At 38.0% G+C, this 20,426-nt stretch overlaps 1 protein-coding gene across 2 annotated transcripts in view; it reads right to left on the bottom strand.

The window, feature by feature from the left end:
* Window positions 1-20,426, bottom strand: part of KNL1 (kinetochore scaffold 1) — a 41,758-nt gene that overhangs the window by 13,068 nt on the left and 8,264 nt on the right. For both annotated transcript variants that reach the window (XM_070756865.1, XM_070756874.1), the window contains 12 exons: window positions 19,830-19,876; window positions 19,695-19,737; window positions 18,310-18,347; window positions 17,208-17,257; window positions 10,844-15,364; window positions 10,375-10,522; window positions 7,790-7,857; window positions 6,375-6,473; window positions 5,899-6,014; window positions 4,130-4,220; window positions 1,218-1,334; window positions 284-371 (listed from right to left, as the gene is read on the bottom strand). In XM_070756865.1, coding sequence (XP_070612966.1) covers window positions 284-371; window positions 1,218-1,334; window positions 4,130-4,220; window positions 5,899-6,014; window positions 6,375-6,473; window positions 7,790-7,857; window positions 10,375-10,522; window positions 10,844-15,364; window positions 17,208-17,257; window positions 18,310-18,347; window positions 19,695-19,737; window positions 19,830-19,876 — 5,426 coding nt within the window. The remainder of the gene's footprint in view (window positions 1-283; window positions 372-1,217; window positions 1,335-4,129; window positions 4,221-5,898; window positions 6,015-6,374; window positions 6,474-7,789; window positions 7,858-10,374; window positions 10,523-10,843; window positions 15,365-17,207; window positions 17,258-18,309; window positions 18,348-19,694; window positions 19,738-19,829; window positions 19,877-20,426) is intronic.

Genomic DNA, 20,426 nt, shown 5'->3' with positions numbered 1-20,426 from the left:
TTCTCCCCACTTGTTTATCCACTGTTTGGGGTTGAACAAGCAGTATGTCTAAATTGCTCAATTTTGAACAAGCTGAATATAATTTTATAGAGCCATGAATCTTTTGTCCTCTATTTGATAAAGAAAATATAAACAAAGGCTAGGGCATATACCTTATGGAAACAATACAGTTTACCAAATTCTTGTAATTTTTATTAATAGAAGTTTGCTATAAATTTAGGAAAACAACCAACTTATACTAACTCAAGAAGACTGAATTGTCTAATTTTTTAAAAAGTTATACCTTTCTCCAGAGCAAAAAGACAGCTATCCATTTCTTTCAGAAGTTCATCCATTTTAGCTAATCTTGAGTGTAGTGTTTCACATTGCATCTTATATAATAAAAAACATACTTTTTACTTGTAACGTAATATTTATATTATAGTAAATCTAAAGTTAATATTGATTAATGCCATCTAATGTTTGTTTGCTAATGCCAAAATAAAAAAGTGTAATCATATTAAAATATTACATAAAGTGTTGGGTGATATATCAAGCAAAGGACAGATCTGACAACACACATATTTAATAGCTGAATAATCAGGGTCTCTAGCCTGTTCATCAAATGTGAAATGGAAATGGAAATGTCCATCATGGAATATGCTTCTTACTGACATATTAAAAATTAAAAAACAAAGTATTTGATACACTTTTTGTTAAGATTATTTGTAAGAAATTAAAATGAGTTTTCTACTATTATGGGAAGAGAGAAGCTAACAATGAACAATGCTAGTAACAATGTAAATAACTGTAGTAGGCCATCCGCATTATATTATTGTAAATTTAAAGTTAGAGGGAAATTGTATCGTGCAATTCATCTACATGAATTGCACATTTCTATTTTATTGCTTGTTAAAGATATTTAAAAAGTAATAATTCCAATTAGGGAGTATTGAGCTACATTTTGTATTATTTGGAAGTAAATTATTTGCAAGGTAATTTGAATTCAAATCCCTTTTCAAATATAAATTTCATCTTGGAATAATCAGCAACTCGGATTATGCAGAACATTAAGGCTCAATATAATTTGCTTGTTTTTCTAGGAACAAGCTATTACATTTCAAACTACCTTATAAAATTGTATTGTAAAAGAAAAAGGAGGGCAAAAATACAAAAATAGAATTCTTAATAATTAAAATTTTCAAGTTATATCACATTGATTACCATAAATAATTTACCTTTGCATTGTCCACCAATTTCGCATATAATTTTGTTTTTCCTTTGTGAGCAAGAATTTTACTTTTCTTGGTGAAACAGGATTTCATTTTGTTCAGCTCAGCACCAAAAGTTTTCAGCTGCAATGAAAATAAACTTAGCTTAACTGATAATTCATTAGCAACATGCCACAGTCACAATGGATTGAATTCAAATGTTGGGCACATCAAACAACTATTAGAAACATGTTTTCCTAGCCACCTCTTATCCACTTATTTTGAATTCCCAAATGTAGTATTAAATAAATTGGTGAAATATGCTGAATTAATTTTATCATATAGATGATTTGGAAGCAAGAGGTCACAAGCTTCTCTTCAATATCTAAGGATACCCCCAGCCTCATTTCAAGCAAGCAAGCAACCAACCAACCAACCAACCAGAATCGACTGGTAGGGACTTTCTCAAACAGGATACCCTACACAATTTGAGACACATGAGTATCCAGGCTCTTCTTAAAAACTTCAAAAATCCAAAACTTCTAAAGGCAACTGTTCTACTGGTTAATTGTTCACTGATTACCTTATTTTTCAGAGTATAAGACGCACCCCCCCCTAAAAGAAGGTGGAAATGTTAGTGCGTCTTTCACACCAAATACAGCCATTTTTGGCCTCTCAAAGCTCCACCCAAGCGTCCAATTTTTGCAAAAAATGGATGTTTTTCAAAAAAAAAGGGGGGTGGGTCCGCAGAAGGGTTTGGGGGGCCTGCAGAATAGTCCTGGGGGCCGGGGAAAGGCAAAAACACGCTCATTTTCGGGGGGGGGGATGGGCAAAAAAATGAGCTCTTTGCAAACATGGGAGCGTTTTTGCCTTCCACAAATGTAGTGATGGTGAACCTTTTTTGGTTCACGTGCCAAAAAGGTGTGTGTGGGTGTGCTAGCATGCACACACTTGCCCATACCCTTTCCCTCCCTCCCCATGCATGTGAACACCCACCCACCCTGTGCATGCGCACAGGCTTTACTGAAGCCTGGTACATGAAAAAAACGCACTCCTGATTTGCTGTTGTGCTGTTTTGTGCACTCCGGAGGGTTTAGGGAAGCTTCCTGAAGCTCCAGAGTGCATAAAAACAGCTCAATGGGCAAGCCGGAAGTTTGGAAAACGCACTTCCGGTTTGCCCATTGTGCTGCTTTTTGCAGTCCACAGCTTCAGGAAGCTTCCCTAAACCCTCCAGAGTGAAAAACCAGCACAATGGCAAACTGGAAGTGCGTTTTTCCAAACTTGCGGTTTATCCATTGTGTGATTTCTTTTTGCCTCTGGGGCTTCAAGGAAGCTTCCCCTGAAGCATTGGAGGGCAAGACAGCCTCCCCCAAGGCCGTAAATCAGCTGGCCAGGGCGCACATGCACGCTGGAGCTGACACAGGGCAAAGTCTCAGGTGCCCTCCAATATGGCTCTGCATGCCATAGGTTCGCCATTATGGCCCTAGGAGTACCCTGTAGTCCTCCCAAACCCTCTGTGCACCTTGTTTTTGCAAAAAACAGGCCATTTTTCACAATATGGGGAGTTTTTGCCTTCCCCTCCCGCCCCGAGCACTCCGCAAGACTCCCAAGCCCTCTGCGCACCCCACTTTTACAAAAAAAAAACAGGTGAAAAACAGGGCTGTTTTTGCAAAAAGCCAGGTGCACATAGGGTTTGGGAGGCTTGCAGAGTGCTCCTGGGGGCCAGGGAGGACAAAAACCTTTCCCCCCCTTACTTACCTCTTTGAAATCTAGGTGTATCTTATATACCAGTAGGTCTTATAATCCGAAAACTATGGTAGGTTTTCATACATTGTTTATTGTACTGCCTTCGGACGCTTTGGGAAATAGGTTCACCTCCCCTTCTTTGTGACAGCCTCTCAAATACTGAAATATTGCTATCATGTTACCTATCACTTCAACATCTCTAACCTATTTAACAAAATCTGCTTAATAGTGTTTTTCTGGAAGATCTTTGTGGAATTGATAAAAGCATCTGCTTCTACAAGACCTACTAAGAGCATCTACATTTCTTGTCTGTTGAATAATGAAAGTAAAATAAATGTCTTAGAATTTATTTATTTATTTGATTTTTTTAATGCCACCCTTCTTAGACTCAGGGTGGCTTACAACATGTTAGCAATAGCACTTTTTAACAGAGACAGCATATTGCCCCCACAATCCAGGTCCTTGTTTCACCCACCTCGGAAGGATGGAAGGCTGAGTCAACCTTGAGCCGGTGGTGAGATTTTAACCGCTGACCTGCAGATCTAGCAGTCAGCTTTTAGTGGCCTGCAGTACTGTACTCTACCCACTGTGCTACCTTGGCTAATGTCTAATATCTTTGAATTTTATTATTTATAGAGCTTTATAATACCACTACTCCTAAAAAGTGGTCTGAAAATAGTAGTTTGGGTATAGATTATTTCTAAGGCTTTCAGAAATTAATTATACTGAATTGGGCACTATATTCACATTATTATTCAGTTGGCTATTGCCCTGATGTTCACCTTCTACTATCAAAGTTCCTCCCTTACTAATTTTGCTTAGTCGTCTACTTCAATAATTTAAAATGTATACTCCCAGAGAGTAAGAGAGCCTCATCTTTTTAATACTCCAATAGGCTTACTGAAAATAAAATATCTTGACACATTTTAAATGTTTATTTAAAGCTATTCAATCTAAAAGAATAGTCCATTATCAGTTAAGAATGAGCATATACTATCTGTATGTCTCATTTTTAATATATTTCTATTTATATACTATTTTTATTTATATAAAACTATTTTTAAAGTGAGCATACATAAGCAATTTCTATACATTGAAGTGCCATTAAAATAACCAAATATTCATAAAATTAAGATACGTTATGGACATATCCCAATAATTACAATTAAACAGAATAAGTCAGTTGTCTATACCTCTTTCTTTGAACAAGTTTTCATTACTTCCCAAAAACTTTTATTCATATTCACCAGAAGTTTATCTTGGTCAGCTGCATGAAGTTTTAATCTGAAAAACAAACAAACATCTGTGCTAGTCTGCTCATAGAAAGCAGAAATAATTTAACTGAGAAAAAAATTAAAAATGGGGGGGGGGGGAGTTATAATGGCACTGAAAAAAGTGACTTATGACCAGTTTTCACACTTAGGCCATTGCAATATCCCCATGGTTACATGGGCCAAATTCAGAAGCATATATTTGCCCGGAGTCATGTGATCAACTTCTGTGACCCCCCTGACAACAGAGAAGCTAGATTTACTTAACAACTGTGTTACTGACTTAACAAGTGTGATTAGCTTAAAAACTGTGGTAAAAGAAATGTTGTACAATGGAGCAAAACTCACTTAACTGTTTTGTTTAGTAACAAAAATTTTCAAGTCAGTTGTGGCATTAGTCGAGGGCCACCGGTGGAGAAGAAATCGTCTTTCTGTATGCAGAAACCCCCAGAATCTTCACAATAGAGATATTATTCTGTGCACAAAATATTCCATACACAGAAAAAGAGAGTTTTGTAGTCTATGTCCAAACTGGGACCTGTGTTTTTGCCACTTTGTTCTCTAAACAGACAGAATAGGGGGTTGTTTTGTTCTGGATTTGGACTGAAATAAATGTTCCGGGGGGGGGGGGGGGGGAGAGAGAGGAGAGCCAAAACCAAAGCATTTCCTTGGTGATATATATATGAACATCAGTGTCAGCAGCTGTCTGGAAGCTTAAATCACTGAATTAAAGAACAGGTTAATATACAGGTAATCCTTGACTTAAAACCATTTATTTAATCATGGTTTAAAGTTACAATGGCTTTGGAAAAAGTAACTTATGATGTGTCTTCAAAGTTATGACCATCGCACCATCCCTGTGGTGGTTACATGATAATTTGGATGCTGAGCAACTGGATCACATTTATGATAGTTGCATCATTTTGCAGCCACCTGATCGCAATTTGCAAACTTCCCAATCAGCTTGTGAAAAAGCTAAGTCAGTTGAGAAAGCGGAATTCGTTGAAGGACCATCCGATTTATTTAATGATTTTCTAAATGACAGTGGTAAAGATGGTTGTAATGTCGGTTTGGGTAATGTGATGACTCGCTTAATGACTCCATTGCTTAGTGACTAAAATTCACTTCCAAGTTGTGATTGTTAGTCAAGGATTACCTGCACTTGTTTAATATATTGGCTTTTGCAAGCAACACTTGTAAAAAAAAAAAAGGCAGAAGTAGTGGAGAAGACAAAGTTGCCAGAAAGATCAGTGTTCAGGAAGGTCAGTGGAACAGGCTGGAAAAGAAAAGCACTGTGAGGAAGTGGGAAAGGTGAACTGGTGCAGATGCAAAAAAAAAAAAAAAAAAAAAGCAGGAGGGGACCCAGGGAGTGACACACATCAGCCTTGTAGTATTCATCTCAACAAATCAGTCAGGATCCCTTTGAATACTGTTTTTGGCTATAAACTGCAAAAATCAAAACATTCCGGGCTTCAGATGGTCAATCCAAAATGAATAGACGTAGAACTTTATTTGTGTCCAGAACAACAAAACAGTGCAGGATTTATAAGAATCCACTAGTGTTTCTGAAAGAATTACAATGGACACATTAAAGTGATCAACTGATATCAGTAATATTGCAATTCACATCAAATTTAAAGTAGTAGATGTTAATACAAATGTCTGGGGGGGGGGAATTGGAAGTATCTTACTCTTCTATTATCGAGTGAAGAGTTTGACAATCCTCCTTATAAATCTGTAATTTGGGAAGATGGATGCAGTGATTGAGAATCTCATCCTCTAGCATAGATGATGTGTTGACTGTGTGCTATAGAGAAAACAAAACATATGTCATTTCTTAAGAAGGAATCTAATTAAAATTAAAACATTCCTGCTCAAAATTGAGAAAACCAATGTGCTCAAAATAGAACTGGAAGCAATACTAATTGCTTCTTTCTTGGTTCAGCAATTCCAGAATCCAAATTGGCATAAAACTAAATTAAACTTTGGCTGAAATGAATGTTACAAAATATGTTTATAATGGCTGAATGAGACTTATAAAGTACAATATGCATACTGATGAATCTTAAATAATCTTTAATATAAAGCACAAAGTTTGTTTCAGTAGTAAAATGAAATCCTTACTTATATGGTAACATAGTTGCTAGGAACTTTTACGCATACGTACTTTGATCGGAAGGTGACTCTGGCGAGGCATTTGTATTAAAACATGGACTTGGAGAAGTGTGAAAAATTCACGAACTGTGATAGTACCTTCCAGCAATTTCTAAAATGGAAACGGTTAAGTATAAACATTAGTCTGGAGTTGAAATCAAATGTCTCAAGATATTTTAATTACAGTGATTCCTCTACTTAAGAACTTAATTCGTTCCGTAACCAGGTTCTTAAGTAGAAAAGTTTGTAAGTAGAAGCAATTTTTACCATAGGAATCAATGTAAAAGCAAACAATGCATGCAAACCCATTAGGAAAGAAATAAAAGCTTGGAATTTGGATGGGAGGAGGAGGAGGAAGAAGAAGAGGACAGTCGTTGGCGAAGGAAGAAGGTGAGGTGAAGGGAATCAAAAAAATCCAAAACTTTAAGGCTTAAAAAAAAAGAGGGACTGAGGCAGCGAGGAGAAGCACGTGCCTCCCATACACTGCGCCAGACAGAAATCCAGGCGAGCAAGAGGAAGGAACCTTCCGCTCCTTTGACCAAAAGGCGGCGGCAGCTGCTGCTGCTACCTGCATCCTCTTCCTTCCCATGTTGAAGGGCTCCCCTCTCCTCTCGCTCGTTTTGTAGCCGGCACATTTACTTCACTGTGGTGACTCCTCGGTTTGGCTGAAGCCAAGTTGATCCAGCTGGAGCGAAGCGCCTCTTTTTGCCTTTCCGTGCTCAGACGCTCCGGGAGGCAACCTCGCGCCAGGTGTATGGGAGGCAGTGCAAGGAAGTCACCACAGCGAAGTGGTTTATTCTCTTTCCAAGCGCCCAGAGAAAAGAAAATGCTCCGTTCGCTCTGGGCTGCCCAGAGCAAAGGGAGTGTTTCTTTTCTCTGGGCGCTGGCAGAGGTTTATTCTCTCTCCAAGCGCCCAGAGAAAGGAAAATGTTTCGTTCGCTTTGGACTGCCAAAGCCTCCTTACACATCACCAAAAGGCTCCTCTGGCAGCCCAGAAAAGCCTGAGATGTCTGGGGTTAAAGAGGGAATGGCAGGAAACTGGCCGGGCCTTCGTGCTGCTCTCAAATTTCCTGGGAATTTTTTCTGGGCTCAGCTTCTTAAGTAGAAAATGGTTCTTAAGAAGAGGCAAAAAAATCATGAACACCCGGTTCTTATCTAGAAAAGTTCTTAAGTAGAGGCATTCTTAGGTAGAGGTACCACTGTATATTGCTCATATACCCACTAGGCTATAACCAAAATTTAAGAATAAAAATTAATTTAGTGTATAAAAGAATTATCTAACATATTGAGTCAACAGAAACAATTTTAGCAAAACAAGAAAAACAAAATCTAGCTATAATTAAATATTATGATAAATCTGCTAGATTTCAAGACCATTCATTATGTATCAATACATTTTGAAAGAGAAAGTTATAATTAAATATATACCTCTTGCAAATTTTGTTCGCAAATACTGTCCATGAGAAGCTCAGTCTCCAGATCACTATTTTGTTCAACTAGAAGAAAAAAAATAGGTGAGATGTGAAGAAAAAAATCCACATAAAGATATATCAGTAACAACCAGCATCAGTTTACAGCCTAAACGATTTTAATTTTTACTTTATTTGGCACAAAGTTCTGATTTTTTTTCTCATTTAGTATTTATTTATTTATTTAATTGGACTTCTATGCCGCCCAATCCCGAAGGACTCAGGGCGGCTTGCAACAGTGTAAATTACAAGTAACAATAACAATAAAAAGAAGTCAAGAAAAAACAAACTAATTTCTAAAACTCTTAATTAAAACTCAAAAAACAGTTCAGCAACACACGTACAAGTCATTCATACCGATTCATACACATGGACAAGCTAGTGGTCGATTTAGGGCCCCTAGTCCTGCCGGCATAACCAGGTGTTTGTGACCTTATGATGGTCAAGGTTCAGCTGTGAGTTGAGGACACCCAAGTTGTGAACCCTATCTGAGGTGGTCAATGTTTCTCCCCCCAGCAGAATGGATGGACAGGTCGAATAGTTCTTAGAAGAAAATGTCCATAGCCACTCAGTCTTGTCTGGGTTAAGCTTAAGCATGTTGGCCCCCATCCAGACCCTTATAGCCTGCAGGCACCGGCACATCACATCCACCGCTTCACTGAATTGGCATGGGGTGGAGATGAATAACTAGGTATCATCAGCGTACTGATGATACCTCACCCCATGCCGTCAGATGATCTCACCCAGCAGCTTCATGTAGATGTTAAATAGTAGGGGGGAAAGGAACGCCTCTGGTGGCATCACACAAAGGAGATGCCGAGGGGTGGATCTCTGCCCCCCCCACTAACACCAACTTGTGAATGACCGGAGAGATAGGAGAACCACCGTAAAACGGTGCCTCCCACTCCCAGTCCCTCCAGTCTTTGCAGGATACCATGGTTGATGGTATCGAAGGCCACTGTCAAGGAGCACCAGGATAGAAGAATATCCCCTATCCTGGGCCCACCAGAGATCATCCATCAGCACGACCAAAGCATTTTCTGTGCTGTGACTGGTCCTGAAACCAGACTGAAAGGACTCCAGATAATCAGCTTCATCCAAGGATCGCTGGATTGCCACCACCTTCTCAACAACCTTCCCCAAAAAGGGCAGAGTGGAGACTGGTCTATAATTCTTCAGTTCAGCTGGATCCAGGGACGGTTTCTTGAGGAGGGGTTGCACAACCGCCTCCTTCAACGGCTGCGGAAATGACCCTTCCCTCAAGGAAGGGTTAATCAACGCCTGGATCCAGCCATGTGTCACCTCCCGACTGGCCGAGACCAGATGGGAGGGGCAAGGGTCCAGTAGGCAAGTGGAGGAACTCACAGCTCTCACGGCCTGGTCCACTTCCTCAGGGGTCACCAGGTCAAATTCTTCCCAAGGATAATACTCTGATAATCTTTGAGATAAATGTGAAGAAACACTTCATTTGTAGGGTTTATGATATGAATAATATAATGAGTGAAGAAATAATTCTACAAGTATTTAAATTTAAAGTCATCTAGTTTCTTACTCTGTGTTTCTAAAAAACACAACTGCCAAATTGTGGCAGTTATGGTAAACATTTTAAAAATCTCCACTTTTTTGTATCCTGCCTAGAGACTACAGTTGGCATGGCCAGTGATGTCATGATATCCATAGAGCAGGCAGAACCAACCAACCTTCCCAGTTTCAAAAATAAAAACAAACCTTGAGCTTTTTCAGTCCTGTTATTAAATTCCCCACAACTTGGTCTCAATAATTCAGCCCCACCCACGTAAAGAAACACAATAATTAGTTTTTCCACCCAGATTCATAGAAATGGAGGGACTGACACTATATTATCGAAAACATCATATAGATGATAGAAAATACACAGATTTGCTAGTAAGGAAGGTGTACAACAATTTTTACTACCACACTGTGGGCGTGGCTTATGCAGGATGCCCTGCATTTTCTTTCAACATCATTCAGTGCAAATTGGGTGCTCTAAGGTGCTCTAATATCCGCCTTCTATTCTATTCCCCCACTTTCTGACTGTGTCCATCCTCACTATTGGTATCTCCAATAAAGATCCCTTGAAAAATCAGCCACAAACACTTCTGTTCTACTGCTAGACTTCAATTAAAAAAAAAGTTTATTACCTGAAGCTCTTTATTTGGAACTATATCTATTTGGGAGGTATGGAGTATCCAGTATGGGAATCAATATTCTGAAACTAGCATGACAAGCACAGCAGTAATTTTATGAATGAGCAGGACTACAACGCGGTAGCTACTTTGCAGCAAAATTCCACATATAGAAGAATTGTGTATATAGCCTAACAATTTGTTACTCCTAACAAGAACCATCTTTAGAGTGAACTACTTCTGAATAATATGAGCAATAGATAGTCTGCCTCTGAAATAAGCCCACATACATTCTGCCAAGTGAAGGAGAAACTTCCACGGCATATACAATACTGAAAAAAGCCTCTACATATTTCAATCTCTATTATTCAAGTCATTCGTTTGAAAGAAATCTTACTATTGCAACTTGCATCAACTGCAAATGAATGAGAAAGGTTGTCCTTGCTGCTTTGTTTCTTTTCCCGTTTTGTGGTCACCACTTCTGGAATATGTTTATTTTCATCAGTTTCTATGTCATTATGAGGTACCTCTGTGCTATGAAGAATCTAAAATTAAAAGTCATTATTCATAAAATATCAAATCACAAGAAAATATTACAAATATTTTGCAGGTTATACATCTTTTATTTAAAATTGTATGTCTTTCTTCAGCTACATAATCTATTCATTATCACCATTTTTGTTAGAGCGTCTTTATTCTCAAAGCACAGGTGCCAGCATTATGACTGGAATAATCTGTTTTCCAATATTACCTAGCTAATTTGTAGGTATTATTTATCTTTTTAAAAATAAAATCCTATTGCTGGATAATTATTCTTTAACCCACAGATTTGCAAAAACCTATCAAAATAGTAAACTTTTACCAACCTGCTTTTGTTCTGTGATATCATTCCAGTCCATATCTTTCTTAAACTTTTTTTCTGCTTGAATGTCCTCATTTTCTTGATTTATAGGTCTCTTTAATTTTTGATTAGTTTCAAACATTTCATTATTAACAATCATTTTTTCATGTATCTCCTCAGAATATTTTCCTGGCATTTCCTGACATAAAGATTCGTTAGAATCCATTTCCTCTGCATATGAAGGAAGTAGTTCTTCATCTATGTAAGGATAACACAATTTCTCGGTTATTTTGTCTGAGGTACTCTTTGTAAGTAGAGAGGCTTCAGAATCTTGAATTTCTGACTTTTTATCCAATTTGGCAGCAGAAACGTCTATATTGGAAAGTGCAGGTTTTCTTTTATTCGGTAATTTAGGTGGGAAGATAGGCAAGGGCATTATTCTTATTTTACTGTTATCTGTACTTAAATGTACATTAAGAGGAATACCCTCAGTAGAACTTGTATTTATCCCTGCTTTAGAAGCATTTGCATTGGATTCCATTCTTCTGTCTTCTTTCAACTTCAAGGAGCAATCTGGCTTCATTATCAGCTTGGGCAATTCTTCACCAAGACTGGACTCGACATCACAAGAGAGCAGAACAAGTTCTGGTTTCTTCTCAGCATTTTGTAACTTTGGACAGTTGCTAATAGCAGTAGATCCTTCATTTAATATGACTGGCTCATCCACTGGAAGTACATTTATGGGACTGGATTTCAAATTGTTATGTTGATCTTTTGAAAAGCTTCCCCATTCTGCTTTCTTTCTGATTTTGTCACCACATGGAAGAACATCCATTGCTTTTATAGTAATATCATCTAATTGTCTTGATTGAATTAATTTTTTAAGGTCATCATTTTCTTTAAACATCTCTGTGTTTAAACCAAGAGAAGTTTTATCAGATAGGGTTGGCACCAGAGAAGACTGTTTGATAGGGAATATCCATTCATTCTCTTTATTTGAATCTACATTTGATATAATTTCTTTCATATGACTAATTTCAGCCGTGCAAGACTCTAGTTCTCTCTCTTTAATATTCAAAATGTTCTGCTGCACTTGGACGATGGACTTATCAGATATAGTTTGGTCAATATTTCCTTTTTTTTCATGATCAACTATTAAAGCAGAGCATTCAGCATTAAAGTTAGCCAAGGAATGTAACTCACATTCATTTTTGTCACTCATAAACATCCTTTCAATGCCTGTTGTGTAGTTTCTAGTTATCTCCATGTTCCCATCACCTGAAAAGGCAACTGTTTTTTCTTTTGATATTCTTGAAATGTTTGGTATTTGTTTTTCAGCAGACAGCACATAGCAATTATGTTCCTTGTTGGTAACTCTGTGTTTTTTAATAAATTCCGGATCATTTGTCCTTTCCTCGTGATTCTGTTCCATATTTTTTTCTAGCATCTCTTCCTTAAATTCCTGCAGATTCCCACAACTTATGGTATCAGGGTGCAAACTAGTAGCTTCTGGGCCATCCTGATATGATATGACTGCATTAGGAAAAAGTTGCTTACTTTGGCTAGCAAGCTGGCAATAATCAATTGTTTTATCAAACAATACTGCATGCATGTTAGTGTTTACTAGCTCATTACCCGTTTGATTTGAAGAGAACTTCCATTCAGCATTTTCTGGTTCAGTCCTATTCTTATAAAGATTTTCAGCTTTTTTTGCAATTGTAGGAAATCCTGAAGTATCCATACTATTCTGAACAGATAATTGCAGAATCTTTTCATTATGGAAAACATCATCATGGTTAACTAACACAGTGTGGCATTTTGTAATCTCCATTTCATTATGTTGTTGGTCAAAAACACTAATATTAATTGGGTCTACTGAAATAGACTGACAATTTAAATTTCTTTTCTGTCCCAAAGGTTTTAGACTAGTTTTGAAAATTTCAGCTGGTAAAAAAGTTGTTGTTTCCATATCACGATTGCTCATAATCATGGTGTTTTCTGCAGGAACAAAACTGGAAGATTTATTTATTGTTTCATAATTATTACATACCAACAAACCAGTTTCATTTGCAGGATCTAAAAACAATTTCTGACGGGCCATCTTAGCATGTTGGATATCATAATTGACTGCTACCGTATGACTTCTTGTCATTTCCATCTCATTTTCATCCAGCAAACACAGATCAGTTTCTTTCTTGGCTGATTTTATTAGAATCCCTTTGCCATTTTCTTTATTTTTTAACTGCAAAATCTCAAAGCCAGTATCTTTGATAGATGTCATACTTATTGGTTTAGTGATTTCCATGTAATTATTATGTTCAAACATTACAGTTTTATCTGCAGGAGCAAAAGACATGCTTTTATTTACTGCCATATTATTGGATATATTAATGTTGATATTCTCTTCAGATGAAGTTTGTTCTCGAGGAGCTCTTTCTACTGCGTCTTTAAGGTTCTTCCTAAATTCTAGTTTACTGTTTGCACTCAAAGGAAATGCATTAGACCCATCACTATCTGACTCAATTGTTTTCCTTCCAGTTCCTGCATTCTGCTTTGGAAGATTAAGGAAGTTAGATATGCTTCTAAGATTTTCACTTGTCACAGGATAGGTTATTTCCACATCATCCTTTAATGTAGATAGGACAGTTTTATTTGACGATGCAATTGACAGAATAGGCATATTTTCTGCAAAAGTGCCAGCATCATGATTTAACGCAACTGTGCCACTTCTGGTAATGTCCATTTCATCCCCGTCATTAAGAGCAAACACAATAGTCCTATCTTTGGTTGGCATAGTTCTACCAAATTTATTTTGCTTTTGTATAATCTGGGAACCAGGATTTTCTACATACTGACTTATTATACATGTTATAGGTTTAGTTTCATCCATATCATTATATACATTAGTAGTTTTGTCTACAGATTCTAAGGGAAACACTTCAGTGGTTCTATCATGCTGCAGCATGTTGCAATTTACTGGCACAGTATAGCTCTTGGTAATCTCCATTTCATTGTCGTCACTCAATGGCAATGCCATAAACTTATCAGACTCTGAATCAATTATGCTTTTCCTACTAGCATCTGTCAACTGCTGTGATATACCCCAGAATGTGATAGGCTTCAGATAATTATGTCTTAAGGATCCTACAGCTTTATTTATTTCCATATTATCACTGGGAGCAAAGGCATTTTCATGATCAGGAACTAAAGATATGGCGTTGTTTGAAAGCCCAATTGTTTTTGCTGAAGTAGTCCATTTAGTGCTACCATTAGTAGGATATGGCATTAATGGAGTCTCTACCTGCTTTTTAAAACTCTTGGAAATTTGAATTGTATTTAAGTTTACGTCTCTTGCAGAGGTAAGATTTATTTTTTGATTTAAATGCTCCATGTTACCATGATCATTTTGCTGATCTGCAGTAGTCGATTTACTGACTAAGTTAGAATGGTGCATACTGTTTAGATGAGAATTCATGGAAACATGGTTTTTTGCAATGTCCATATCAATCTCTCTAAAATTAGTTCGGTCCATTAGCTCAAAATCATCATTTCTCTGTTTTTGAACTGAGAAGTGAACAGGACTATCTGTTCCTTTAGAATGTACTTCCCAGATTAAACTTGTACAATCCTTGGTCATTTCCATATCTTCAGAGAATTCAGTTTTATCACCACGAAGAATGGGCACAGAAGTGACAGAAGATCCTGTAATAGTTGCAAAACTGGCTTGTGAGGGTAAGGTGTCCCTGTTAGTTATCTTGACAGCAGAATTATGGTTAATATTTGTTTCCTTGTTATTTGCATTTATTTCACTGTGAGACATATTTGTGTTTTGCTGAATAGCAAGCTGATAATTTGAAGTCCTTAGAGTACAGCTAACTGTGCTATGAGTAACTGATTTATTCTTTCCAAGCTTCTCTTGTTCATTTATCCTGCTACTTGTGCTAGTTCCAGATGGCAAAAGTCTTTCTGTATTGGCAATAATTACATCCATACTTTCAGCACATCCTAATTGCTTTGAAGCAGAAATGGCTGTTTCAATAGATAGAGCAGAGGTTTCACCATATTGCCTATTATCAAGTCCTCCAAAGACAGTAGTCATGTTGCAATTTTCTGTTTGCAAATGAGTATATGCATTTTGTTGGGAAGAAAAAGTGCTTCTTTCTGAAGCTGCTCTATCTGAAGGGACATCATCATAGGGTGCTGAAAAAAATTTAGTGGACCTTAAACTTTCCAAAAAATCTCCTAAATTAACTTTGTGTGTCTTATCGGCATTTGTCTTCTGCTGAGATAAATTGTTCTCATTCATTTGTACAGAGTTATTTGAGAAGCAGGTTTCAGTAAATTGTGAAACGTTTTTCCCAGGTTTTATCTCAGACAAAAATGATTCAAAATTTATTTTCTGGGGTTTGTCAGTTTCTTGGGAGACTTTAATGTCATGGGTAATCAGGACTGTATGACCAGATGTCATATCCATTTCATTTTGTTCTGAAAAAATCATTGTTCTATCCACGGTGTTCAATTCTTGACTAGGATTGGCATTAAGACACTATAAAAAAGAAAAAGCGTGACATTTTAACTACTAATTATATTAAGTTATGTTTTACAATCCTATGTTATACTGAAAACCAAAGCTCAGTCCTTTCTATAAATTAAAATACACTACTTATTTTAAATTCACCTTTTGAATTTTATAAAAACAGGAATGGTTTGATATTTCTGGAGTTAAATGTGATTGTATTAAACTGAAAACTGTTAGAAAAAAGAATACTGACTTTTGAAACTAAGCAAATATTATTTACAATAAAGAGGCATTTCCAGAATAGTTCAGATCAATTACATATATTTAATGTACATATTATACCTCAGGTTTCAAAGAAAACAAAATTTTAATAAGCACTCAGGGCATCACAAATTCCAAAGGCTCTCAATAGTCATTCTTATAAAGGAGAAAATCTTCCAAGATATGTTTACTGGCAGAAAGGTATTTAAATACATTATATGAAAGCAGAGAAATGAAGAGAAAGTTTTGAGGACTTGTATATCAAAAGTGAAAAATATATAATTAAAAATCAGAAAAGAATATTCAGAATGTTTAAATTTGTATTTCCCTTATGTATGAACAGACATTGTAATTTGCCAGCCAAAGCACTCCAGTTCAATCTTCTGTCCAAGCATTTTGAATAAAATAAACTATAACCATTCAAATAAGAGCTTAAAGTATTATTTGAGTTGCTGCCAAAAGTAATTAGCAACTATGAAAAGAACGTTGACACACTGGTTACCCATCAACTCATGGAATTACAGTATTAGGTGCTTTTTTTTTTTTGAAAATTTTTATTAATACATTAATACCTCGTCTTACGAACCTAATTGGTTCCTGGGGGAGGTTCGTAAGACGAAACATTGTTTCCCATAGGAAACAATGTAAAATCAATTAATCCGTGCAACGAAAAAAAAACGCAAAAAAACGACGACGCCTGGCTGTCACCTTTTGAAACAGCCGGGGGGCTTCTCAGCAGCCTCCCGAACGCCGAACCAGAAGTTCGGGTTTGGCGTTCGGGTCCAGGAGGACGCTGAGAAGCCCCCCGGCTATTTTAAAAGGTGACAGCCAGGTGGCGAGGCTTCTCAGCGGCCTCCCGAACCCGAACTTTTGCCGAACTTCCCGGTTCGGCGTTCGGGAGGCCGCTGAGAAGCCCCGCCGCCCGGCTGTCACCTTTAAAAACAGCCGGGGGGCTTCTCGGCGGCCTCCTGAACGCCGAACCCGGAAGTTCGGGTTTGGCGTTCGGGTCCAGGAGGACACTGAGAAGCCCCCCGGCTGTTTCAAAAAGTGATAGCCAGGCGGCGGGGCTTCGCGGCGGCGGGTTCATAAGAAGGAAAAAGTTCGTAAGAAGAGGCAAAAAATTTCTGAACCCCAGGTTCGTATCTCGGGTTGTTCGTAAGACGAGGGGTTCGTATCATGAGGTACCACTGTATTTATAAATGTTTTTATCATCCCAATAAATCTTACTCTATTGTACAAGGTGTCCATGGGGAAAGCATTTTGAAATTCCCTAATATTTCCTTGTAACTTGCGATCTAGTTAAGGCGTGGTTGTAGATGACGTCATACCAAATGGCTAAGCCGTGAAGAAATATTGGTAGCTGAGGAAGCAAGTTATACTCATTTTTGCTTGACTCTGCCAGGCAGCACGATCCATTTTTCCCCACATGATTTTTCCCTGACTTTTAAATATTTTAATAGTTTGTTTCCCCCCCCCCAATTTATTCTGGTTTTTTCACATATTCCCTGATATTTCCCAAACCGCCGATTTCCTTGATAATTCCCTGATTTCCAGGTTTGCTGGACGCCCTGATTGTATTAAATTGATATGATAGATTAGTACATTTTACCTCCATCTGTTGCAAAGTGTGGATAGGAGCATGAAGTAAAGTGTTCATCCCTTTGAGGAAAAAAATAGAATTAAATCCTTTTGGTTAGTGTTATGTTAACATGCCATATAATTTTTTAAATAAAATCTATCTAGTCTCTCCCCTAGCATAGTGCTAGCAAAAGATTACATTTTCTAGATGCAAGAAGTTTATTTATAGTATCCATCTTGTATTTCATTTGATTTCTATTGTTTCCTGCTGTGCAAGCCACAATGATATATGCATAATCGGGCAAATTATATTATTTATTTTTTTAATTTTATCCTACCTCTATTATTTTTCATAAATAATGCAAGATAGCGAACACACCTTTCTCCTCCTATTTTTCTGAGATGGGTTAAGACAGAGGATTGGCCCAAAGTCATCAAGCCTGTTTCTTTACGTCTAAGGTAGGACTAGAACTTATGATATTCAAAATAAATACCTAAATTGTGTCACTTGCATGATGACTTAAAGCACACTTTTTTGGTTCTATTTGCAAGCGCCCATGCCCTCAAGTCTTATTTTTCACCTTCACCTTCATATAGGGATACATTCTTCCCTATTTGTGGATCCATGATGGCATAATTGTAAGAATGCAGTACTGCAGTACTGCTCACTCCAGTTGTTCAATCCTGCCTTCCTTGGGTGGTAAAAGCTTGTTGAGGGCAATATACTAATATTGTAAAATGCTCAGAGAATGCTGTGAGGCACTATGGGGCATCATATAAGTCTAAGTGGTATTTGCGATTGCTAATACATTGTCTAATATTGCCCTTTGATTTAGCTCTTCTTCTGTACAATTTGTTCTACCATTTTTTCTTATATCTAGTTTATCTGCAATTCAGAAAACTGGCAGTTTTCTTCATAAGATTTTAACAGTTTTATCATATAACCATTTGATGTGAGCCTATTAGATCCAAAAGCTTCTTTGTCATAAATTCAATGTATTTTATATTACTACTTAACAATGATGTTTTTATAAATCTCTGCTATCAATAAACTTAGAATATTTATTGATTGGATGGATGACTATATAAATTAAAATACCTGCGTAAATAAAAAGTAATAAAATAAATATTACCAGTTATCTCATACTTGGTAGCTTCTGGTTCTTCATTTCTGAGAAGAAAAACCCAACTTATTATAAATGCTGGAATTAGTAGAATGTTTCTAAGAAATTTAACATTTAATAACAAAATCATGGATATTTGTTAAAATATTGATTTGTCTGAAAACATCTTATTAGTGAAAATTTTCTAGCTCCAATTGCAAGTATGAATCAGTTCATTTAGTCAACAAGTTTAGAATTGTGAACAGAACACTAATAACATGATAAAGATGAATTTATTAAATGTACTAAGCAAACAATCCCAACAAATGCATACAACAGAAAGTGATAGGCCATTTTAAAAGAAATTACCGTATTTTTCGCTCCATAAGACGCAGTTTTTTTCCTCCCAAAGTAGGATGAAAAATCAGCCCCGTCTTATGGAGCGAAGATGCAGGCAGGGAGGGGGGGCGGAGGCGCTGGAGCAGAGGGGGAGGCGGCGATATCCCAGCAGCCAGCTTCCAAGCCTTATTCGCCTTCCTCCGCCGCTGCCAGCCGGAGCGAGCTGCTGGGCTGTGCGTGGCGGGAGAAGCCCGGACAACGCCGGAGCGCTGGGCAGCACTACTGCTGCCGCCGCCGCAGGGAGAGGCGGGCATGTGAGCTGGCGGCATTGGGCTTGGTGGAAAGTCCGGGGGCAGCTCCAGCGACTCCCCTCCCGTGGCTGCTGTTGAGGCGGCAGTGAGAAGCCCGGACAACGCCGGAGCGCTGGGCAGCACTACTGCCGCCGCCGCGGGGAGAGGCGGGCATGTGGGCTGGCGGCATTGGGCTTGTGGAAAGTCCGGGGGCAGCTCCAGCGACTCCCCTCCCGTGGCTGCTGTTGAGGCGGCAGTGAGAAGCCCGGACAACGCCGGAGCGCTGGGCAGCACTACCGCCGCCGCCGCCGCGGGGAGAGGCGGGCATGTGGGCTGGCGGCATTAGGCTTGTGGAAAGTCCGGGGGCAGCTCCAGCGACTCCCCTCCCGTGGCTGCTGTTGAGGCGGCAGCGGCGTCCGCCTCCGGCGCGCGGCTCTCTCTCCATTCTTCTCTTTCCCCCTCTTGGGCTCCGAATGCAGCGGCGGGAAGAGGAAACGAGGCGCAAGGCAGCACGTCTGCAGGAACGGGTGGTGGGGCGCCGTTGTTGTCCTCACGGCGCAAAGCCACACAGTCCCGGATCGCTTGCTTCCCCGGCCAGCAAGCCGGCTGCCTGGGAAAGCGTTTTTCAAATGCGCTGTTATTGTAATAAATATTTTAGCCCACTTTTTGGCTCAAAATATTTTTTTTATATTTTCCTCCTCTAAAATCTAGGTGCGTCTTATCAGCAGGTGCGTCTTATAGAGCAAAAAATACGGTACTTGATATTCTATTCATTCAATAACTTACTCATTTTGCAGATTTTGATTTCTTGTTTCATTTGGTCCTACAACTGAACATTGTGAAAAATGATCAGTTATCATAGTAATGTAACACATATATTTTATTTATATGTACTAATTGAGGATAATTAAAAATTCTTACCTGCGTGATTTAATTCAACAACAGTTTGAGAATCTTCTGGAAAGAAGCTAAAACAGTGATACATTTAGAGTTTATACTTAAAATATAAATTTAGAACAAACTATTTGAACCCAACAGTATTTTCATTTCACGAGAAATATTGACTAAAGACCATGCACTTCGCTTAACATATAAAAAATTAAAAAACCAATTTCCAGTTTTATATTCCGAATAGTTCTCAAGTATAGGATGAATGTGGCAATTGGCTTATGCAATATAATATTAAAGTCATAGACACTGAATGATTATTATAAACATTGGAAAACTTTGGTATGTTCCTTTCTTATTCTTTAGCTCTCAAGAAAATAATTCAAATATGTATGATTCTTAGCTGTTTGCAAGATGATAGGTTTTTTTTTAAAGAACTGGATCCATTCAGTCAGCCATCTTGGTTTTGTTTCTTTCCTACTGCACGTATAGCAAAAATAAAAAATGGTTTGAATAGAGCTGTGCAACTATTCAAATTTCAAGGAGAAAATATGATTGGGAATGAACTGCAATAGTCAGCAACCTCTTAAAGAAGTTGCACTTTTAAATCTGAAAAAGTTTATTTACAAG

Source organism: Erythrolamprus reginae, chromosome 1, assembly GCF_031021105.1.
Source record: "Erythrolamprus reginae isolate rEryReg1 chromosome 1, rEryReg1.hap1, whole genome shotgun sequence".
NCBI classification, from domain to species: domain Eukaryota; kingdom Metazoa; phylum Chordata; class Lepidosauria; order Squamata; family Dipsadidae; genus Erythrolamprus; species Erythrolamprus reginae.
The sequence above is the reverse complement of the archived record's forward strand: the minus strand, read 5'-3'. Positions and strand labels throughout refer to the sequence as shown.